The 24,671-nt window shown below is 49.0% G+C and overlaps 1 protein-coding gene across 1 annotated transcript in view; it reads right to left on the bottom strand.

Annotated features, from left to right (window-relative positions):
* The window catches only part of Plcg2 (phospholipase C gamma 2), a 123,228-nt gene extending 105,027 nt beyond the window's left edge, over window positions 1-18,201 (bottom strand). Inside the window, exons 1-2 of the mRNA XM_075977421.1 lie at window positions 18,056-18,201; window positions 12,090-12,330 (exon numbers count right to left, since the gene is read on the bottom strand). Coding sequence (XP_075833536.1) covers window positions 12,090-12,282 — 193 coding nt within the window. The 5' untranslated portion in view covers window positions 12,283-12,330; window positions 18,056-18,201. The remainder of the gene's footprint in view (window positions 1-12,089; window positions 12,331-18,055) is intronic.
* Window positions 18,202-24,671: the final 6,470 nt, after the last annotated feature.

Raw genomic sequence — 24,671 nt, 5'->3', positions numbered from 1 at the left:
TTGTTTCTAGACACTGCCTGCATTCCTCGGCCCCTGGCCCCTTTCTTCAAAGCCAACAAAATACCATCTGCTTCTGTCGAACTTTGACCTTCACACCTGTGAGAATCTCTGTGATTACATCAGACCTAGCTCCATCATCCAGGATCATTGTAGCATCTGAAGACCTCTGCCAAGAGCCTTTCGACAGATAGGGCGGCACACTCAAAGATTCCGGGGCTTAACACGTGAATGTCTTCTGGGAGAGGGCATAACAGATTCACAGCTATGAACTGAACAGCATCTTATTCACCTTGCGTGCCTGTGGTCACACATCTAGCACAACCCTGTAATGTGGGACATGGCTAATTCCCCTTAGGCTCCTGACATCCTGCAGGTGGGCACCCTAACAGCCTATTCTACAAATGGGAAACAAACCTAAACTGAAGAGCTGAGCTTTAAAGGCAGGCCATCCAATCCTAACAATCTCTCCATTTCTTCCTGCACACTAGGGATTAGATCTAGGACCCCACGTATGCACAGCAAATGCTCGACCACTGACCTCTCTCTATCCCAGCCACTCTCTGCTCCCATCCCTTTCATTTATTTTGTGGGCATGCCATGGCACACAAGGGGAGGTCAGAAGGCAGCCTGAGGAAGCTTGCTCTCTCCTCCCACCATGTGGGTCCCAGGAATCGAACTCAGGCAGTCAGTCCCTTTACTCACTGAGCCACCTTGCCAGCCCCAGCTGTGCTTCCGCTCCATCACACACTTCTTTTAAACTTTTTATTTTGAGATACGGCCCTGCTATGCTGCCCAGGCTGGCCTTGCATTTACTGTATCTTTCCTTTTTTCTTGTTTTGTTTTGAAGGGAGAGACAGGAGGGTCTCATGTAGCCCAGGCTGTCTCAAGAGCTCCCTATGTAACCAGCTGATCAGAAACTCCTGGTTCTCCTGTCCCCATTTCCCAAGTGCTGGGATTACAGGTATACGCTACCCCACCCAACTCTGAGCTCACTTTGTAGTTCAGGCAGGCCTAGAACCTGGTATCCTCCTGCCTCTGGCTCCTGAACAGTTGGGGCAACGGACCAGAGAGAGAGGACTGTGCCCTGAAATCCAGCCAAGTCCTTGTTCTTGAGCACGGAACACCTGCCACACGATCTTCGATCTCAGCCTCGGTATTTAAATCAGTTTATCACTATGTAACTGTCAGCAAATGGCAAGGATGAAAACAGGCAAATTCAAGTATAATATAAAAGACAGCGTTTTAAAAAAACACTAGATCTCACATTATTAAAAAAAGAAGAGTTTAGGCATCTCGACACACTTCTCCCGGGTGGAAGGACTAAGTGGATGTTCTCACCCCGTTGTAGTTTTAAATGCTTCTACTGATGGGTTCATGAAACTCTCTACAGTGGGGGCAGGGAGCTGGTGGGGGGTGAGGGAGGGCTCACTTAGGGATGACTCTGAGCTCACTTCCACAGCAAACCCTCAGGACACATAGCCGGTACTTCTTACTACCTTAGGGACAGAAATCCCCTCCAGTGCATCTGCATGACTCTACAGGGGATGAGGCTGGCAGCAGGACAGGCTGTGGATGCTGCTGAGACCAGAGAGACCTCAGCTTCTGAGCCTGGAGAAGACACCCACCCTGCCTCCCCCCCCCCCCTTGTTGTTGGAGTGCATGCTAGCCCCTCCTCCTGCTGCTAAGGTAAGGTTGCTACTTTCTTTTCTACAGATTACTAAGCTCCATTTTCTTTGGTCTCCGCACAGAATCCCTCATATGAGCCTGTCACACCCGCCCCCCCAATGTACACCCACCCGTGACCACCAGAACAACTTAGAGGTGCAGGCTGCAGCTTCTTCTCACCGCTGCAGAGCCACATGCTGAACTGACAGCACTGGAGCTGCTTGCAGAACCATACACCGCAGGTGCATGCCACTTCTGCAAGCCCACAACATTCCAGGCCTCCCCAGCCTGTGGAAGGAAGAAGGCAAGGAGCCAGGCTGCCCATCACACAGTCTCACATTTTGGGTCTACTCTGGCAGGACCCCCAACTTGGCCACAGCACAGCAGGAGGCATGCCCCACCAATGAGCACAGGCTACACCTGGGGTCCCCTCCACATCTCTTGCACTGGCACCTGCTGGTGACCTGCCGTTTCAGCCACCATCTGAGAGATGCCCTGTTAAGAATCTTCCATCTCCTCTTACAAGCATTCACAAGTTCAGTCCCTGTGACACCTTAGGGACGAATATGCTCTATTGTCCCTCTGTCTTACCCATGAGAAAACTGCAGCCCCAGTTTTACAGATGACAGGTGGTGCGTGTCTGTAATCCCAGCATCGGGGAGGTGGAAGCAGGAGACTCTCTACAAGTTTAAGGGCACCATGAACTGGAGAGCAAGACCCTAGAACAAGGAAAGGAAGAAAAGGGAAAAGGAAAAATGGAGAGAAGAAAGGCAAAAAAGGACACAACACAATCACATTGTGTGGATGAAGAGAGGGATAGCTTGGAGGTGCTGTCTCTGAGACCCAGACACTGATATAATCAGGGTCAAACCTGGAGAACCAAGGGTACATGTAGGTCCCTTTCCTGATTAGTCTATCAAGCAGATAACTAGTGGGGATTGGACTCTCCCTTCTAAGCAGCCAGTCTCCTCCTTGCCAAGCCCACAGTCTAGGGTGAGCTCTAGCCCTGATGCCCAGGACTGCCCACAAACAGGGCAGTTGGCACCAGAGCATCTAACTTTGTCCACAGTGACACAGTGCTCTGTTGTTTCTGGGCTGCAGTCTGTAGTCACATCCAAGATAAGACAGGTGGTGAGGACAAACTCTCTCCAAAAGGTTTCACCAATGGGCACCCTTTGGAGCTGGGGGGATGGCTTTGTAATAACATGCTCGCTGCATAAGCATGAGGGCTCAAACTCAATCCCTGGTACCTACATAAAAATGTCTCATGGGCTGGTGTGCACTTGCAATCCCAGCACTGGAGGGAGAAGTCAGTGAAGACCCCTGGAGCTCACTGGCCAGTCAGCCTGGCCTATTTGGCAAGCCCAAGCCCTGTTGAGAGTTCTTTGGGTCTTTAGGAAATCATTACTGTCCTGTTTCTTCTGCACTTCTATGCACAAACAAGCAGCAGGCGGTGTGACCCAGACTAGGTCCTCTGAGTGTTCACTGAACAATAGCAGAGACCGGGACAGGACAAGGTGCTCAGATAACAAGGCAAAACAAGATCCCGGCACCAGCCCGATGCAGAGCAGCACCACCAAGAATCAAGTACCAATGGCCTCCAGTGCAGCTGCTCCAGTGCAGAAGAGGTATGCCAGAGGGGACCAGCAGGTGCAAAATAAATAAATAAAAATAATAAATGAGGATTCTTCTAGAACCAGAGCTTCTGGATAAGGCCTTTCAGGTCCTCTCTGCAGGGCTGTATGCCTAAAACAATAGCAAAGGAAAGCAACCTGGGGCGGAAAGGGTTTATTTGGTTTCCATATCCTGAATCACAGTCTGTTGAGGAAAACCAAAGCAGAAACTCAAACAGGGCAGGAAGCTGGAGGCAGGAACTGATGCAGGGGCCATGGAGGAATGCTTCTACCTGGCTTGTTCCTTATAGCTTGCTCAGTCTGCTTTTTTAAAGTACTAGGGTCCACCAGCCCACGGGGGCGGCCCCACCCATAATGGACCGGGCTCTCCCACATCAATCGCTAACTAAGAAAATGCTTGCTTCTAGCCTGTAGTGGTTTCAAAGGGAGTGGCCCTATTAGGAGGTGTGGCCTTGTTGGAGGAAGTGTGTCACTGTGGGGATGGGCTTTGAGGTCTCTTTTGCTCAAGCTTCCCTCAGTGTAACAATTAGTTGACTTCCTGCTGCCTTCTGGTCTAGACTAGGGCTCTCAGCTCCAGCATCACATCTGCCTCCACGCCTCCGTGCTCCCCACCATGATTATAATGGACTAAACCTCCGAAACTGTAAGCAAGCCACCCAGATTAAATGTTTGCTTTGTAAGGATTGCCACGGCCATGGTGTCTCTTCACAGCAATAAAACCTTAAGACCCAGCCTGACCTTTCTTTAAAATATATATATAATTTATATTTTATTTTAGATTCACTGGTATTTTGCCTGCATGGATGAGTGCGTGAGGTTATCAGAAGCCCTGGAACTGGAGATATAGACAGTTGTGAGCTCCCTTGTGGGAGCTGGGAATTGAACCCGGGTCCTTTGGAAGAAACCAGTGCTCCTAACCACTGAACCATCTCTCCATTCACTGATATTTTATTTTTTCAATTTTATTAGCTTTTTTAAATTAAAAATTTATTTGAAAAATATATTATTGAAAAGTTATTCGAAAAATAAGCTGAAAATATATTATTTTCTATATAATATATTCTGATTGCAGTTTTCCCTCCCCTAACTCCTCCCAGATCCTATCCACCCACCGAAATTCACACTTTCTTTCATTAGAAAACAAACATCTTTTTTTTTTTTTTTTGGTTTTTCAAGACAGGGTTTCTCTGTAGCTTTGGTGCCTGTCCTGGAACTAGCTCTTGTAGACCAGGCTGGCCTCGAACTCCCAGAGATCCGCCTGCCTCTGCCTTTCGAGTGCTGGGATTAAAGGCGTGAGCCACCACCACCCGGCACAGACATCTTTTTAAAGTAATTAATTAATATTAATTAGCATAAAATGAAAACAAACCAAAATAGGACAAAACAAACAAAAACCTACAATACCATGTAGTTCATTTTGTATTAACCATCTTCTGACGGGTATGGGGCCCGCACTGACCTGTGGTTTTTATACCCAGTGAGATTCTGTTAAAAAAAAAAAAAAGCTAATTTTTCCTTTATGAGTGTTTACCAGTTGGAGGTAGCTTCTTGGTTAGGGATGACGGTTTGTGTGCACTTCCCCTCTCAGCCCTGGGATCCCCTATGACTTAGACCTATGCAGGCCCTGTGCATGCTGCCAGTCTCTGTGAGTTTGTGTGCATATCAGTTCTTTTGCATCTAGAAGGCTTTGGTTCCTTGGTATCCTCCATCCCTATGCCTCTTACAATCTTCCTCTTCTTCCACAGAGTTGCCTGAGCCCCGAGGGGAAACATTTGCTGGAGACATCCCTTTTAGGACTGAGTGTTCCCAGGTCCTCACTCTTTGCACACTGCCCAGCTGTGGGTCTCTGTATTTGTTCCCATCCATTGCAGGAGGCAGGGGGAAGATTCTCTGATGATGAATGAGCAAGACACTTATCTCTGAGTAAGCAGAATGTTACTGGGAGTCTTTTTTGCTACATTCCTTTAGCAGAACAGTATTTTTGTTTCATCCTAGGCCCGTGGCCTGTCTAGTGTCAGGTTCTTAGCCACCCAAGCAGTATCAAGCAAGGATACCATCTGCTGGAGTGAACCCTAAAACCCAATCAGCTGACAGTTGGTTGGTTACTCCTACAACTTTGGTGCCACAGTTGCACTGGTGTATCTTGTAGGAAGGTCACCACTGTAGATAAAAGGATTTGTAGCTGGGTTGCTGTTTGCCTTCCCTCACTGATAGCATGCAGAGTACCTTCCAGTACCAGGAGCACGGTCTAGTCGGGAGGGGTGAAGACTCTAGGTAGGCAACAGTTCAATTTCTTGATGTTCAGTGGGTTATATAGGTGTTGTCTTTAGCGACTGGGCCTAGCCATCAGTTTGTGGGAAACAATCCATTGATTTGTTACAACCAATCTAACGGAAGTATTTTCTCAATGGGGGTTCCCTCCTTCAACGACCCTAGGTTTTGTCAAATTGACATAAAACTAGCCAGTACAACATCCAAGGATGGACTTCAGAAAGAAGCAGGAGACACGAAAATCTTCCTTTCCTCCCTTGTCCATCAATCAATCTGCATACTTTGCCCAGGTTCCTCCTCATCCATTCAGTCTCCACACACACCCAGAGGACAATCTGGAGTCTCCTCCCAACTTGGTGCATCCAGCACCCCACAGAATGTGACCTCTGCACATGGGGATTGTGGCTTTTCCCTCTTGTTGTAGTGTGGTGTGACGGAGGTCTCCATGCTGGAGCCAAGCTGGGAACCCTTGAGCCGCATATGGAGTGAAAGCACCGTGAGGGGACAGTGGCAAATTTGATCCGGAAGATTTGAGACCACCAGTCACCCCTTGCACTGGTCCCCCAGGACTTAATCTCCCCATACATAAAATGAGTGTAATCCCTACCGTTTAGTCACCATGACGACTGAAAAATTTGTGTGCAGGGTATGTTTACTCGGGGGCCAGGACACAACGAACATTATTAGAATGCTCTCACCAACATCGTCACCATCATCATTGTCACCAACAGTGTCACAACTGACACAATCATCCTTATTACCATAGCAGTCTCTTCCTCCACCTCCCGCCACCACCATCACCACCATCAGCACCACCATCACCACCATCAGCATCACTGTCACCGTAATCCTCATCACCAGACCCAGAAACACACCAGCTAAGGACCACCACCAGCACATCGGGCTAGGCCACAAGGAGTAGGCCGACTGAGTCCACTCCAGATCTGACCCACCATCTGCTCATTTGCATTTATGGCTCCCACAGTTCCTGTTTCAATATGCCATCCTTGCCGGCCAGCTGCAAATCCTGCTCCTCACGCTCCACACAGGTAGCTCTTCTGCTGTAGCTCAAGGCCTTCCCTTGTCACCACTGGGTTCCCATTGGGTCCCCACACTCAGGTAGACAGCACCTTTTCTGCTGTCACCAAATACAAATGGTGTGGGAGGTCCTTCTATCTATGTGTTGTTTTTATTGGTTAATGGATAAAGAACTGCTTTGAGCCTATGGCAAGAGCAGAACAGAACTAGGCAGGAAAGGCTAGGCTGTATGCTGGGAGAAAGAGGGCGGAGTCAGAGAGAAGACATGGAGCTGCAGGAGACCTGGGAACTTTACCCAGTAAACCACAGTCACGTGGCGATATACAGATTAATAGAAATGGGTTAAATTAATATAAGAGTTAGCCAATAAGAAGCTAGAACTAATGGGCCAAGCAGTAATTTAAACAATATGGTTTCTGTGTGATTATTTCACGTCTAAGCTAGCTGGGCGGCCAGGAAGAACAAGCGGCCTCCTCCAACATACAAAACCCAGCAATGGCACTAACCACACAGTCCTGACATGTTAGTTTCTGTCTCACCTTCTCTCTTGGGCAGGAACTCCATCTCTCTTCTTTCTCACCCCCTTCCCCTCCTTCTTTCTCTCCTCTTTCTCCTCTCTTCTTCCCCTTTCTCTTCAGCAGAATCTATACTCAGTTTGATGTCAAATAGGAACAGGAGTTAACTCCCACAGATGTTTCCAGAGAAAACTGCTGATACCCATGACACTCCACATCTCGAAGTAAAGCCAGCATGTATTCAGACAGCTGGTCATTGAAGCCCCACTAACACACTGTACCAGACAGTTTTTTGTGGAGAGGCTGTCCTGTACCCTGATATCTATGCATGGGATGTCAGTGGTACCCCTACTTCAGCTGTGCCAACCAAGTATGGCTCTAGACATTGTCACATGCTCTTGGGGTGAGGGAGAGGCAAACCGCTGTGACTGTAAAGCAGTCACTGCCCTAGGTGGCAGGACTCGGTACCTCAGCAGGCCTACAAGCAGGTATCTACTGCAGTGGTTAATCTTCACTGTTAACTTGACAAGACTCGAATCACTCTGGAAACAGACCTCCTGACCTATCTGTGAGGGGGTTTCTAGACTGAGTTAACTTAGTGGGAAGATGCATGGGAACTGTGGGCGGCACCATCCCATGCTCTGGGGTCCCAGACTGAATATAAAGAAGAAGACCGCACTCATCTCTCTCCACTTCCCGATTCAGGATGCAGTGTGACCAGCTGCCTCGGAGCCCTGCTGCCATTCTTTCTCCATCACTGTCTGCGCCAGGATGAATACTCTCTTTTTTAAATTGCTTCTTGTCAAGTATTTTGTCTCGGTAGTGAGAATAATAACAGGTGATCTGAATAAGACTGGCCCCTGTAGGGGAGGGAGGGAGCGATGTGGCGCCCACCTTTAATCTTAGCACTGGGGAGACAGAGGCAAGTGGATCTGAGCGTTCCAGATTAGCCTGACCCACAAAGTGAGTTCCTGGACAACCAGGGCTACATAGAGAAACTGTCTGGGAGCCCCCTTGCACCCCCACAAAAGAATGGCCCCCATAGGCTGATATAGGTGAATGCTGAGTCACCAAGGAGGGGCAGTCTTTAATTGGATTAGCAGAATTAGAAGGTGTGGCCTTGTTGGAGAAAGTATGTCACTGGGGTGGGCCTTAAGGTGTTCAAAATCCCATACCCAGCCCACTATTTCTCTCTCTCTCTCTCTCTCTCTCTCTCTCTCTCTCTCTCTCTCTCTCAAGTTCCCAGTACTTCCCCAGTACCATGCCTGCCATGAAACCTCTAAAACTGTGAGCAAGCCCCCAATTAAGTGTGTGAGTTGCCTTGGTCATGGTGTCTCTTCACAGCAATAGAACAGTGACTAAGACAATAACTAATACATTTATCCAAAAGTCACACCGCACTTGCTAGGGACCCTAAAATTGCATGCCCATATAACCCTCACGTACACCCATTCCCTCTAGATCCCACAGTGGCCAGCAGATTCCTGCTGCCTAGGAGCTCTTAAATGAACCCTGTCCTCACTCTTTGCAGCAGGAGACCAGAAGGGGCACTGACTGTCCCCAGTCAGTCCTAAGGCCTGCTCCTTCCAAAGGGTCCAGTGGAGCCTCTCGTCAAAGCTTTTCGTCTCGATGGCTTTTCTGCCTCTCCACAGATGCCCTCACCCCCAGGAACGCCTATCACAGCCTGCTCAAAGTCGCAATGCCAGTTTCTCTTTTAGATCTGGCTCCTCTGTCCACCAGAGAACGCAGGCAAGGAAGGAGGGTAGATACTTCAATGTAGAGGGAAAGCAGAAGCAGCAGTAACGGCTGCAGAAACCAGAGGAGTACCACACAGGGTTTCTCAAGTGCTGTAGAGCAGGGGAGACCCCTCTGACAGGCGCCTGCCTCGTCGCTCACTCCCAGCCACAGTGTGTGTAGTGGCAACACTGTCCCATCTACAGAGAAAGAAATGCAAACACAGAAAGGTCAAGCCAGCAAACAGGAAGTCAAGACACCTACCGGTTCCCAGCAGGACATTGTGGGCTCCTGAGCATTTGCATCTAATTTAGCAACTGCCCCAGCCCTACCAGGTACCTGGCAGAGCTATCTCCAAACTAGGGTAGGTTGAGAGGGAAAGAGGCATGTACGTTGTCTCACACACACACACACAAACATAATAAATTGTTTCTTTAAAAATCTTATTAAGAAATTACTCAACTCTGGTAGCGAGTGGACAGGTATAGAAGTCTATGGCAGTGTAGATGCAGGTGTGGGGACAAACCCCAGGGCTCAAGCGCAAAAGGAAGCTGCTGCTTTTGTGGCGCGATACCAAACTGCCCTACAAGGTTAAGATACACTGTACCCTTGACCTCAGGCACCCACACCTGTGCACGCGGAAACGAAGCAAGGGCTGCATCTCCTCCCTCTGTGCGTGACCCATGAATTTCACACCAAGCATATGGGGTCCACATAAAAACCTCTACACCCAGCATAGAGAGAAGACTCCATGGCTAAGAGCACTCACTGCTCTGGCAGAGGACCTGGGTTTAGTTCCCAGCACCCACATCAGAGGACCGGCTGATGTCCATAGACACCTGCATACCCGTGCACATAAACTCACGCAAGTACACACCTGTAAGGATAAATTTAAATTTAAAAATCAATAAATAAATCTTTAAAAATAAAAAAAACCCTGATTTTAAATCTTTAAAAAGATATTCTAAATCTTTAAAAATATGGCTGGGCGGTGGTGGCGCACACCTTTAATCCCAGCATTCAGGAGGCAGAGGCAGGAGGATTCCTGTGCTTTCGAGGCCAGCCTGGTCTACAGAGAAACTGTCTCAAAACAAACAAACAAACAAACAAACAAAACAAAACAAATAAAAAGAAAAGGTGCATGTCACTTTACCTGACCCAGCATTCTCTTGAACCCATAATCCTCCTGCCTCCAAAGGGCTGGGATTACTGGTTTGAGCCACCACACCTGGGCTTGCATTTGTCTCTTTAAATCATGAACTGTAAGTATGTCAAGTTGATTTTGTTTCAACAAAATCAGGACTTTTTAAGAAGACTGCGAAAAAAGAACTTTGTTTCCACTAGTGAACTACACAACAGGTCCTACCCGGGTTAAACTGTTACAAAGCGGCCAGGTCCCAGAGAGCAAGAGACAGATCTGTGTGCTGATAAGGAGCCAGCCCCAGGCGAAAAGAAACCAAGGAGCAGAAGGCAGCAGCTGCCATTTGCGATACATAGTTAAATACCCATTCCAGGAATGTAGAACATTAGCAGAAGACAGAATACGCTGCTTGTGAGCTTGACATCATTCGCTTCATCTGTCTACCACCTCCATTAGATTGTCCTGTGGCCCTGTCTGCGGGGCATTTTCTCCAGTGCAAACCACTGTGGGAGGTGGCATCCCTAGGGTAGCTGGCTGACAAGCCAGAGATGGTAAGAAGCTGAGTTAAAGAGCTGTGTTCTTCCAATGCATCTCTTCACTTCTGCTTTGAGTTCCTGGCCTGGCTTTCCTCAGTGATGAGCTGTACCTGTAAGCTGAAATTAATCTTTTCCTACCCTATTTACTATTGTTCACAGTGTGTATGACAACAGAGCTTACATAGGCTATGGGTGAAGGGTCAGAGGTGAAAGGCACTCCAAGAGTGCTTTATATTTTAGACAAGATCTCACTTGCAATCCTCCTGTCTCAGCCTTCTGGGAGCTACTATTTTAAAGGTACATTTATAGTTTTTCCATGAAAAGCTACTCAGGGGGCTGCCAAGATGGCTCTGTGGATAAAGACTCTTCCCACCAAGCCTGATGACTTAAATTTGATCCCTGGGACCCACGTGGTAAAAGGAGAGATCAACTCCTATGTAAGTTGTCCTCTGGCCTTCACATACATCCCAAAACACACATATATGCAAAGAAATTACTATAAAAAAATCTTGGTAACTGTTCAATAGGGACCTGGAAACCGATTATTTGGCAGAGTGTTTGCCTCAAGTGTACAAAGCCCGGGTTCCATCCCTGGCACTGAATTAAAGAAAAAAAACAGCAGAAGAGCATTGTGGTTGTGGTACACACCTCTTATCCCAGCCCTGAGAGCTAATGGCAGGAAGATCATAAACTGAAAGTCATCCTTAGCTACGTTCTGGGCTAGCTTGGGCTACATGAGGTCCTTCTAAAGCAAGCATGACTGGCAGGATCACCCAGTGGCAAAAGGTATTTGTCCCCAAACCTGCTAACCTGAGTTCTGTCCCCAGAACCAACAAGTAGGAGAGAACGACGCCCACAAATGGTCCCCCGACATCTCTACCAATGCCATGAGCACGGACACATCCACGCATGCAGACCAGAAATAAACAAAACACATCTTAATAAATAAAATTAAAGCACACGTCTGCAACTGAAAACTGCTTAAGTGTCGTGACTCTGTTTGCTACAGGCAATCTCCTCAGAGAGCTCAGGAACTGAGCCAACAGCCCAGTGTAAGAGACGGGCATGAGGGAGGGCAGAGCCAGGACCAGAGCAACATCTGAAAGCCGCAAAACATCCAATAATTTTCCCCCTGTGCCTTTAAACACCAGAGTAAAAACCTCTTGCTGCTGCAGTTTGCAATAAAATAAATAAATAAATTATTAGCCTTTTGGCTACCAAGCTCCCAGCCTCCACAGGCCCCAGTGAGGCCTTCGGAAGCCAGACAGCTAGACAGCTATGGGAACCACATGAACCCTGCTGTTTCAATACCATGGCTGAGTTGACTAACTGGGGTTGCTGTCATTTCACAAGAACTTCCCTGGATCAACTTCCCCCACCTGCTCTCAACCCCACCCCCACCCACATAAAGTGAAAACACTTTTGTCTTTAAAAGTACGGACCAAACCAACATTCACCCTGACAAAATGAGGCAGATAAAGGCCAGAGGATACACAGGCTCTTCTCTGGAGGGCAGGGCCGATGGCCCTCACCACCCAGCCCAGCAAGTACTCACAGAAGCCCTCGATCTTGTCCGCAGTCTTGCTCCACGCCACCTGCCGAGTCTCCATGATCACCTGCACCGTCCTACGCTCTGAGGTGCCCTTGCGGGCACTGAACACAGTCATCACCGTCCCAAGCTCCAGGGCTCGCTTGATCTGACTCTTCTCATATTCTGGGAGGGTGTCCACGTTGATCATGGTGGTCATTGTCGGCCACTCCAGAGAGAGAGAGAAGCAGCAGGAGAAATACAGAGGCTGCGAGGGAAAGAAGCAGGAGAAAGGAAAAAAAAGGGACTGAGTTTCTCTAACTGAGGTGGGTGAGTGAATGAGCTGTCAGTATCAGGAGGCAAGAGCCTGTCTCATTCCCATCGGACTGAGTGACGGTTGAAGGTTCTAGTGCTGAGAACCCTTAGTCCCTCAGAGAGTGGAGCCGGAAGGCAGAGGTTTAAGTGAAGTCTGGGCAAAGAGCAGGTCCCTGGCTAGTCTCAGCGACCCACTGACCCCACCACTGCTAGACAAACTTTGAATAACCAAATCACCACAGCTTCATAGGTCACCCTCCTCTCTTCTTGTCCAAATTTGAATAACCAAAGCAGTTCAGTTAGGTAACCTCCGCTCTCCAACGGTGCATCTCACCTGCTAGAAGACTCCTCGCTACCCATTTACAGCAAAATTAGAGCAACTGGTTCCTCTGCACAACAACGAGGCCGAAAGGGCAGAAAATGCCCAGGCCTGGCACCCCCCAACAAACCCAGGGGTGGAGTCCTGCTTCTCCACTCCTCCAGTTCCATTCCATCCCTTCTTTTTATTTATGGTTTTTCCATCGTTGTTGTTGTTGTCATTGCTCTTTTGAGACAAGGTTTCTCTAGGTAGTCCTGGAACTCACTCTGTAGACCAGGCTGGCTTTGAACTCAGAGATCCGCCTGCCTCTGCCTCCTGAGTGCTGGGATTAAAGGTGCATGCCACCACCAGCTTGTCCCATCCCTTCTTTAGGGTAAAGTTCTGGCCATTTCTAAGTCCCAAGGGGAACCTGCTGCCTCCAACAACACAGCTTATCCAGAGGTCTTGGGAGCAGGGCAGTCCAGCAGTTAGCTGGTATTTAAGAGAGTGCTCCAATCATTATCCGGACTTTCTTCTCCTCCCAAAGCCACTACAGGCGTAGTATCATAGTACGGACGGTACGCTTGCCTTCTCCAGGGAGCTCTCTACTGGGCCCTGAGCCCTGCTTCTTGCCCTGGGCCTCTGAGATTCTAAGCCCAGTGGCTGGCGGCATTTTAGAATACAAATTCAGGTCTGTCACTCCTCAGCCCAAAGCCCTAGAGCCCTTGAGCCTGCTAGATGAGGCGTTGTACCTGTACTAGGGGCACCACGCTTTTTGGGCCTCATTTCCAGCCATGCAAAGGAAGGTAACATTACCTCCCTCATGGAGTTGTGAGCACTCAACAAGATTACCTGTCACCTCAGGCCCTCAACATAAGGACAAAAGACACTTGTGATGATGCATGCCCTAGCACTTGGAAGCAGGGAGCAGGGGTATCAAATCAGAGTCAACCTCGGCTACACAGTGAGTTAGAGGCTACCCTAGGCTACATAAGACAGTATCTCAAAACAGTGGGAAGAAAGAGTTGGATGGAGAGAGGGCTCAGCAGTTAAGAACACCTGCTGCTCTTGCAGAGGACCCTGGGTTCAGTTCCCAGCATCCATGTCAGGCAGCTCACAACCACCGATAACCCCAGCTCCAGAGGCGGCCTAATGCCCTCTTCTGACCTCCACAGGCACCAGGCACTCACATGACACATAAACAGACATGCATGAAAATACTCAAAAAAAAATTAACTAAGAGGGTGCACTATGGGTCTGAAATCTCAGCTCCTCCTGCCAGGTCCCACGGTTGTTACTCCGTATCCACTGAGGTTACCAAGCAGCACTAAAGAACTATCCCAGGCCAAAGAAATGGAAGTGAGAGGAAGGCACTGGACTAGGGCTGTTAGGGCCTCTAACTTGCTCAATCACTAGACAACCTGCCCTGAGTCTCAATTCTCTCATGTGCAAAATGGGGCTGAATTACCCTAGGGTATGGACCACCAGTGTGGTTTTAGGGACTGAGAGCTGACAGATTAGTGTTTAGGCGCGGCAAGGCATGCTGATAGACTCCACAGTGTACCAGCCAGGTAGCCGGCACTCTCGGTAACAACTCCACTTGGCTTGGGAACTAGGATGCAAACTCCAGGGAGCAGGAAGAGGCCCAGGCCTTGCCCTTTGCCCTTTGCCCCTTCATCTACACGTCACATACATGTCTGTTTATGTGGGAGTACTAGGCATGGGAAGTCATTCTTGCCACTGTTCCCGGTCTATTGCCTAAACACACCAAGGCAGAGTCCAGCACAGTGCCACCCCCTAGGAACAGTAAGACGAGCTCGGATTTAGTCCTTAGCACCCCATAAATAGGGCATGGTGAAGTCTAGAAGCCCAGCACTAGGAAGGTGGGAGCAAGATCAGAAGGTCAAGGTCAGCCACAGTTAAGGCCAGCTTGACCTATACCAGACCCTATCAAAATAAAAATGGGCGTGGTGGCACACACCTGTAACTCCAGCACTTGGGAGGCAGAAGCAGAAGGGTTGTTAAGAGTTCAAGCCCAGCCTGGATTACAGAGTGAGACCCTGTTGGAAGAACAGCCTTTTAGTCCAAGGGAACAGGCTCTGATACAGACCAGGATGCAAGCTCAGAAAGGACACCCTGAGCTCTCCTGTCCCTTCAGGAGCTACCTCACACACTGCTACACTGACACGATCAGTTACCCAGGTTAGCACTGGGTATGTTAAAGGAGGATTCCCGGGCTATTTCATTGTTTTGGAAAGAAAAACCAGAAGCAACATGGAAGCTGCTAGGCCCCCTGGAAAGGAGCTGTTAATCCATGCTCCCCCAGACATCACACCTGGTCACCCTAGGTACTTCACTGACAAATGTCTGGGGAACAGGGCTGAGGATATGGCTCAGGGGTAGAGCACTTGCCCACCAAGAGCAAAGCCCTGAGTTCAACTCCCACAGCCACTGAGGGAAGGGAGGGAAAGCCTGAGGTTTAAAAACTCAAAAAGTCCATCCAGAGAGGAGAAAATCACTCTACTGAGGTCACACATGCAGGCTGACACAAAACATGAAGACAGTCGTTTGAGGCTGATCCTTCAATGCCTGCTTTCTGGAACTCAGAATTCTGGCAGAATTTAACCAAATCCTAACAAAACTGGCTACCCCTTTAAAGAGTGGGTCGGGAACTGGTTTGTGCAAGGTCACACATTTTACAAGTGAAGAACCAGGCCTTGAAGCTGGTCCCCAAAACACAGCTCGGAACTGTACAGAATGTTCCAATCAGACATCTCCTCAGGTCCCCACTGCCAGGAACCCAGGAAAGGTTCCCCAGTGAGACAAAAGCCTGGCTCTCAAACCCTGAAGCAACACCACGCTGCGAACAGATCCTGGATGGAGCACCAGCTTGTGTACAGCTCAGGTAGAATTCCAAGCCTTAGCACCCAAGGCAAGAAGGTCTCCAGGTTACTGTGACCCCAGAGCAGGACCCTAGCCATAGGACAACTCCCTCTTTGCTTCTGTTCTAATGAAATAGCCTGGAGACCCACCCTCCCCTCTGTGGGTAACCTGGTCAACACAAGCATGGCCGGGAGGGAGGGATAAGAAGAGACTTCATTTTCACACTTCCATGGCCTTCACACTTTGAAACCAACTTCTCGTACACAAGAACCCCAAAACAGGAAACAGGGAGCGTCCTTCTCTTGAACACTCTCTGCACATTGGGGTCAGTGCTGGTTTTTCAGCCAAAACCCCAAAGAATTCTCCTAGACTTTGGCTCAGAACCCTTGCATAGCCTGTCCCTCCTACTGCAGGAGGATGGCTGGAGTTCATCTCCATTCATTCATCCTAAAGCATCCGGGGAAGCCAAGTTCCAACCCAAGAACCAAGCAATATCCACCACAAGAGTTGGAAGTGAAAACAGGTTTGACATCTTTAAGGGCACCTGTAAGCATCTTCTAGAGTATAACTATGCAAATTTTTGATCCAGCAAGCACGCATGTGCAGAGAGACATCCATGAAGATGCTCAACACATGCGCAGAAAGACATCTGTGAAGATGCTCATAGGACCATAAAACCAGGAAACACTGACTCCTCATCTCTGGGAGTGAGGGGGAGAAAGAACCCTTGTATAAATAATGGAAATGCTCAGGCCAGGGGTATTGGTACACACCAGTTGTCCCAGCGCTTGCGAGGTGGAGGCAAGAAGATCAAAAAGTTCAAGGCCAAACTGAACTACACAATAAGACCCTGTCTTAAAAATCTTAAAATGTATAGGAGCTATGAAAAAGAATGAACTTCTAGCTGGGTGGTGGTGATTCACCCTTTAATCCCAGCACTTGGGAGGCAGAGGCAGGCGGATCTCTGCAAGAATGAGGCCTGTCTGGTCTATAGAGCTAGTTCCAGGACAGCAAGGGCGATGATTACACAGAGAAACCCTGTCTCGAAAGACCAAAAGAAAACAAAAGAATTTATAAGCAATTTGATCTCGGGAAATTCGTAAGTTATTTTGATAAAAAGAAACTTACAAACCAGTGAGTTATAAATGTTGTTGTTATTGCAATGCATTAAAACATGAAAAATTTTACAAAGGTTGCTTGTAAATCCAGAGGAAGGATCACTGGGAGCGACTGGGAAGAACCACATGGATCGGTCCACTTTATGTTAATTGATACAGAAAAGCCCTTATGTGTTTGCAGAAGTTTTCCTACCAGTAACTTCCCACCAACTCCACCCAGGAGGGGCGAAGGGGTGCTTCATCGGTCACTCCTGCTCAGGCTCTTCCAAAGGACCTCACACACCCCGCCTCGCCTCGCCTCGCCTCGCCTCGCTCCGCCTCGCCTCGCCTGAGAGGCAGCAGCACCCAGCAATTTTAAGCATCAGTAAGATCCACAACCAAAATCCCCTGGGGCTGCTACGCTGAGGCTCACAACCGTGCAAAATGGCTAACAGCCTAGGGGCATCCCGGACCCTAACATCCTGTAAGTGACCCGCAGAAGCGAAAGCAGAGGCCATGCATGACCTGCGCCCACCAGAAAGGGCCTTTTGCCTCCAGGGTCAGGAACTTCAGGGCACCTCTTTAAAACAAACTCTGGGCCAGTACAGCGCCAGGAGAGAAAACTGGACTCGGAGGGGCTCCTCGCTGTCTTCTGTGTCACAAAAATGGAACTGAAAGTCAAATGTAGGTCTCAGAGAGGAGGCCACCTGTTTTTCGGGAGTGTCGCCCCCACACCCTGACAGCCTCTCACTAATTTGAGATCAGGGTACCGAAAGGGCCCGCCCCAGCCTCTACAGACATCAACCTCCGGGGTCCATATGCAACCCACCTTTCCCTCGAATTGTGGTTCCACGCGGGGCAAACGACCCCTTGGAGATCCCCAAGCCGAATAGATAAGCGCACTTCTGAGTACAGGTGCGGGAGGGGCGGGTCTTGGGAATCGCGTGTGGAGAAAGGGCAGCTCCGCCCAGACCCTTGAACCACCTGTGTGCTACTGGGAAGTACTGTCCCGAGTTCAAAATTAAGGGTCCGGGCTGTCCCACAAGCAGGGACGTGCCTCCAGAGCAGGACCCTCAGCTGCAGGAGCCTTGAAGGCCAACACTCTAGTGACCCCAGCACCCGGAGCCGCGTCTCTCATTCAAACCCTGGTTGGACACCATACGACTCGGAGAGGTGGCGCCAGCCCGGGGGAGGAAGTGGCCGGCGGCTGGGCCGGGTTGTCCCCAAGCTGGGTTCCCCAGGGCACACCCGGCCACCTGCTTGGATAGCGCACTCCAGCCCTGCCCTCGCCCTCTGCCTCGCGCTCTGTCGCAGTCCCCACCCGATGCGTGGTGCCAGCTCGCGGGTCCCTCCCGAGAGCACGCAGGTACCCGGGTGCCCAGTCCCTCAAGACCACTCACCTGGTCCTGCCACCGGAGCACAGCCACCCGCCCGATCCCTGGGCCTGCCAGCCACGGGTGGGGGCGGGGGGCGCACAGGGGTCCCCGCGTGCAGCAGCCGCCTGGGGCCGGGACTGTCCGGTAGCACACGTCTTGTTCAGCCGGGCTCCTACTTCTGCTTTGGCAGCGGTTGCGCCACGTGACTCCTCGGGGCCGCCCCCCTCAACGCGCCGCCCCGTCCCAAGGCGGGTCCCGACCCGCCAGAGCACCCCAAAAGCTCACGCCCTGAGCCACGCCTCTGCCCGCCTAGGGGGAAACTGAGGCAGCCCCGGGATAACCTATCTAGCTGCAATAACTTAGCCAAATGAACAAAAATTTTCCAGGAACATCAGCATGTTGGGGACACCTCTGCATACAGATATCCTGCATGCATTTACTATTTCGTCCACTCGGAGCTGACAGAGTTGAAGTCAATGCATTTCTTCCTACCTTAGACGTCATAAGTAAACCAGCCTCAGTTTCCCTCTCTGCAAAACAGATTTAAAAAAACAGTGCCAGGCCCAATGTTAATTGCAAAGAGTAACTGGACACTAGAGAATTGGCGCCTTGATTTGGGTTTTTTTGTTGTTGTTGTTGTTGTTTGTTTGTTTGGGGGGGTGTTTTTGTTGTTGGTTTTTTTGTTTGTTTGTTTGGTTGGTTGGTTTTTCGAGAGAAGATAACAGAGCCCTGGCTGTTCCAGAAGTCACTCTAGATCATGCTGGCCTCAAACGCAAAGAAATTCTCCTGCCTCTGTCTCCATAGAACTGGGATTAAAGACCTGCACCACCGCTGTCTGTCTTACATTTTGATAATCTTTTTTCTTGTTTTACTCTTTTCTTTCTTGCTTTTTAATTTCTTGCTTGTTTGTTTGTTTTAGATATGGTCTCTCTGTGTAGTCTGGCTATTTTAGAGCCTGATACCTAGACCAGGCTGGCCTCGAACTCACAGAGATCTACCTGTTTCTGCCTTCCTAGTATTGGCATCAAAGGCGTGTGCTACCACTGCCCGGCTCACACTAAATCTCTCATCAAAGAGACCATGATAACATCAACCACCTGATTCATGGGTCCATCCTCAGAAATAATGACTAAACTGGGGGGGGGGCACTTTAGTATGTTTTTAAAGAACTTCAACTTGTATTATCATTAGGGGATTTTATTTCAATTGAGACAAAGTCTCACTATGTATCCCTGACCAGCCGGAAACTCGCCATGTAGCCCAGGCTGTCCTCAAATTCAGTTACCTTCCATCTTCTTCCTCCTAAGTATTGGAATTACAGGTGTGAGCTACCATACCTGGTTTTGTTTTGTTTTGGGGGTTTTGTTATTGTTGTTGTTATTGATAGTGGTGATGGATTTTTGTTTTGGGGTGTGTGTGTGTGGTTTAGGGAGCCTTGCTCTCTCATGCTACCCTGCGCTTGGACTTGACTGGCTAGTGCCGGACAGACAACCTCATGAAGATCACGAGCAAGCATGGCTACAGCTTCACCACAGTGGCTTCCTGGGAAATCGTGAATGTCAAAGAGACGCCATGCTGTGCCATCCTGGACTTCAAGGAGTAGATGGCCACTGGGGCCTCTTCTGCTTGCCTTCGAGATGAGACAGAAGCTTCCTAATGGCATGGTTCCAGCCTTGATTCCGGGTCACTCTCCTTCCATTCATGCACAGTGAGATGGACCCGAGGGGAAAGGCACTTGCCACCAAGCCTGCCAACCTGTGTTCTGGTCCAGGGACCCACGTGATGTCAGGAGGGACTCCCGGTAGCTCTCCTCTGACCTCCATAGCTGTGCTGTGGCACTCCCAGGCTTTCTTATGAAATAAATGAATTAATTAATTAATGCAAAAGAGACTCAAGGTCACTAAAGACAACAGGGCGTGGGACATGACAAGTCACAGCTGACAAGTCAGAGCTCTCTCTTTGGAGCAGAGCAGTGGATCTCAACCTTCCTAAAGGCTGCCACCCTTTAAAACAACTCCTCATGCCGACCCTCAGCCAAGAGATTATTTCATTGCTACTTCATAACTATAATTTTGCTACTGTTACGAATCGTAGTGTAAATATTCTTGGAGAGAGAGGTTTGGCAAAGGGGTCACGGCCCAGAGGTTGAGAACCGCTGGAGTAGAACATGCTAGAACCACACAACATCACACTTCAGTTGACAAACAAGGCAGCAAGCCTGTCACATAAGGGCTACTGGTCTCGCAGACTTGAAGGCGACAACGCGCCACAGCACAAACACTCCAGTGAGCCGCAGTTGCTTATTCCAGATCTGAAGGAGCTCTCAAACCTGGGCCTCCTCACCCCTGAAGTGGTCAGGTCCAAACGACTATCCTGCCCCTGGCTGGGCCTTACCACTCTGAACCCCCAGCCCTGGCACCAATAGCGACAAGAAAAAGCCCAAGTGCCTTTGAGTCTGGTTCCCTTTCCTGGCATTGTTCAAAGTACGTAGCCCCTGGGGACAGGCTGAGTCCCAGCTGCTGAAAACTGGGCTCTGGGAGAGGAAGTACCACCCAGAACTGGTTGGCAAACCTGGCAGCTTCCAGAGCAGGCAGGTCCAACCCCTCCGACACTTCCATGGAGAATGACTAGGGAGGACCTGGGACTTTACTGCTGTTGTTGCAGATCCCCGGCTTCTCAAACCTGTAATCCTGCTGAGACTGGTTTAGTCATTCAACCAACACAAACCAAGTACCTCGCAAGGAGCCAGGCACTGCTTGGCTCCAGGGCTTGTTGCCCAAATCACCGCAGCCCAATCCAGTGAGCCTAGAGTGGGTTGGCGGGCTAGACATAAAAGGTACTCCTGAGTCAGATCACAATCCCAGTTTTAGTACTCACATCTGTGTGGCCTGTATAGACCGACGTCATGGTTGCTCCACATTGTGGTTAAGGCAAAAGGTTTTATTATAGATACACCACGAGAAAGAACAGCCAGAGGCATTTGGAAGAGTCCAGAGCAGAAAGAGAAAGAAGTAGACTAAACATGACCAACAGACTGGCCCCCTATCCCTTAGAGAAGCAGAAACAGAGGAGAGAGAGACAGAGACAGAGAGAGAGATATGAAGGGGGAAGATTTTGGCGGGGGAGACAGAGAGTATATTGAAAATAACAGGGTTATAAGGTTAATGCCTGTACTAGAGGGAGTTTAGGGTGAGAAGAGAAGAGTTGGGGCACAGCATGGACTCTGAAATGTGTAGCAGGTGCTTTTCTTAGGGGTCCTGGAGGCAGCAGTGCTTGGGTATGCTAACAGGCACCACAAACAGCTGACTGTCCTTTCTACCAGCGATAAGGAGTCCTTTTTGCTGAGGGGAACCAGCCGCACAAGTTCCTGAGGAATGCTGGCTTTTGTCTAGCCACCAGAAACCCTCCAGTAGTCCAGGACTGCCTTTTGAAGTCTGAGGAACTGGAGTCTCCTTTGGACCTGACATGGCCCTGTACAAAACTCCTGACTTTGGTAAGCCTCATTCACCTTCCAGCTCGGGGGAACAGGGTTGCTGTCAGGTGATGCGTCAGGTGAGCAGGTCCTGGACTGGGTACTTCCTACGAACCATTACTGGTCAGATAGGACTCTAGGGTTGACAGTGCAGTTCCCACATGAGGAAGGGTGTTCAGCACTCTGCACTGCCCTGCTGAGATGCAAGCTGTTGCATGTGACATCAAGATTAATGGTTCAAAATCAAGAGAAACTATATAGTTAACCAGTCATAGTGGCACATGCCTGTGATCCCGGCACTCAAGGGCTGAGGCTGGAGAAGGATGAGTTCAAAGCCAATCTGGGGTATATAGAAACATTCTTATCTTGTTTGCTTTGGGTTTTTTTTTTTGTTGTTGTTGTTAGAAATGGGGTCTTAGGGCTGGAGAGATGGCTCAAAGGTTAAGAGCACTAGCTGCTCTTTCAGAGGTCCTGAGTTCAATTCCCAGTAACCATACGGTGGCTCACAACCATCCATAATGAGACCTGGCACCCTCTTCTGGCCTACAGGCATACATGCAGACAGAATACAGTATACAAAATAAATAAATAAATATTAAAAGGAAGGAAGGAAGGAAGGAAGGAAGGAAGGAAGGAAGGAAGGAAGGAAGGAAGGAAGTCGGTCTCACTATGTAGCCCTGGCTGTCCTGGAACTCACTCTGTAGACCAGGCTGACCTCAAACCCAGAGATCCACCTGCCTCTGCCTCCAGAGTGCTGGGAACTAACGGTATGAGATCCTTCTTTAAAAAAATCAAAGAGAGGGCACTTAGCAGATAAAAATTACTTGGCTCTGACCTGACTTAAATTCAGTCCCTGGGATCCACGTGACGGAAGGCGAGAATAACGCGCACAAGTTGTCCTTTGTCTTGTACACATGAACCGTGGTATACGTATGCCCATGCACACACATACAATCAGTGTTGTCTAAAAATCCAAGAGAGGGACTGAGGATGCAGCTCATCTGGTAGAGTTCTTTCTGACATACAAGACGCCCTGGGTTCCATCCCCAGCAGCTCATAAACCCAACGTCTTATTTTCTTCTCTAGTTGCTGGCATAAAAATATCTTGATAGAAGCAGCTTAGGAGAGAAAGGGCTTATTTTGGCTCTCAGGTCCGGGTCACAGTCTGTGCCAGCAGGGATGTCACGGCGGCAGAAGTATGAGAGAGATGCGCACATGCCATCCATTATCAGAAATGATTCATGCATGCCAGTGCCCAGTTTGATTTTTCAGGATCCCTTGCCTAGGGAATGGTGGCACCCACAGTGGGAAGGTCTTCCCAGATCAATAACTATAGTTGAAAGCTCAGCCCAGTGACTCTGGAGGCAGACGTAGGTGGATCTCTGTGAGTTCATGGTCAGTCTAGTTGACATAGCAAGTTCCCAGCCAGCCAAGGTATCATTGTGAGACCCTGTTTCTAAGTAAATAAGTAAGTAAATAAGACAACCCCCAACAGACAAGCCCTCAAGTCAACCTGATCTAGAAAATGCCCTTACTGAGAGTCTCTTCACAGTGATTTTAGACTGTGTCAAGTTGACAATTAAAACTAGCTAGCACACTGGGTTAGGTGGCCTGTCTCTGTAATCCCAGCACTTGGGAGGTGAAAGAGAAAGGACCAGAAGTTCAAGGTGATCCTCAACTAAGCTACATAGTGGGTTGGAGGTTCATCAGGGACACAATGAAACTCTGCTTCAAAAAATACAAACCAGAGAAAGAGAGGTTAAGAACGCCAGTCCTAAAAACAAGTAGACAGGGATGTGACTCCTGGCTCTGTCACATGTTTGTCTGTGTCCCCAGAATGTGACTTAGTCTCTCTGAGTCTCAGTCTTCCAGGTTGTACGGAAGACAGCACTACAGACTCCCTAAAGGCTGGGCTTCTACAAACCCTATGCACTGATAGGCTGGGTGAAGCCGAGGGTGGGATGGAGGTGGACCTGGCAGAATCAGAATCTCAAAAGCTTGGTGTGTAGCTCAGGGATAGAGTGCTGGCCTAACATGAGCAGAGCTCACAGCACCATACACCAGTGCCAGGAGAGAAACAAACATAACGAAGTTCCAGGGGCTGCAGAGATGGCTCAGTGGTTAAAAGCACTTGCTGTTCTTACAGATAACCCAGGTTCAGTTCCCAGCACCCACATGAAGGCTCATGACCAGCTGTAACTCCAATTCCAGGAGATCTAGTGCCCTCTCTGGCCTCTTTAGGCACTACATGTATATAGGACATGTAGATACATGTAAACAACACACTCATACACATGAAGTAAATAAGTAGTTTTTTTAAAAATAAAGACCTTGGAGTGGTTTTCCCATTCGAATCTGAAACAGCTCCTAGAGGTTCCTGTTTTGATCCTTGGTCCCCAGGCATTATTTGGGGGAGTCCATGGAACCTTTAAAAGGTAGAGCAGGCCTTTGAGAGTTACAGGCTGGCCTGTTTCCTGGAGCTGTTTCTGTTAAGCATTGGGGTCACGCCTGTGGAAGAGTAAAGTAATTAGAATGGAGGCTGTCCATGCCTGCTGTCTTTGGCCACTGGACCCCATAGAGCTTTTTAAAAGTCCCAAAGACGCAGTTCCCTGGAAACCTCATTCTTGGCCATAACTGGATCTCAAGTGCCAGCTGCCTCAACTTTGTCCAATGAGATTCCTTTGTCTGGGTACTTGAGATGAGACCCCCCCTGTAGTTAGATGTTTTTGGGGCCACCAGCCTACAAATAATAACACAGAGACATAATTAATTATGAAAGCTTGGTCTTTAGCTTGAGCTTGTTCCCGACTAGCTCTTATAAATTAAAGTAACCTATTTCTATTCATCTACGTTCTGCCATGTGGCTTTAACCTTTCTCCTCTTCTGTTTGTCCAACTTGTTCTGCATCTCATCTAGCTGGCATCTCCCTGCCTCTCTTCTTCCCAGAGTTCCATTCTCCCCTCGGAAATCCTGCCTATTCTCTCCCGTCTAGTTATTGGCCATTTAACTCTTTATTAAACCAATCAGAAGGCACCTGAGGCAGAGACACATCTTTACCTATACAAAAAGATTATCTACAACGTCCCTCCCCTATTTCATGCAAGTGTTCCTGTGTACACGTGACCCAACAAGGGGACAGGAAGCTGCTAGTGGGAGGACTTGGGAAAT

The sequence above is a fragment of the Microtus pennsylvanicus genome, chromosome 6, assembly GCF_037038515.1.
Source record: "Microtus pennsylvanicus isolate mMicPen1 chromosome 6, mMicPen1.hap1, whole genome shotgun sequence".
Lineage (NCBI taxonomy): Eukaryota > Metazoa > Chordata > Mammalia > Rodentia > Cricetidae > Microtus > Microtus pennsylvanicus.
The sequence above is the reverse complement of the archived record's forward strand: the minus strand, read 5'-3'. Positions and strand labels throughout refer to the sequence as shown.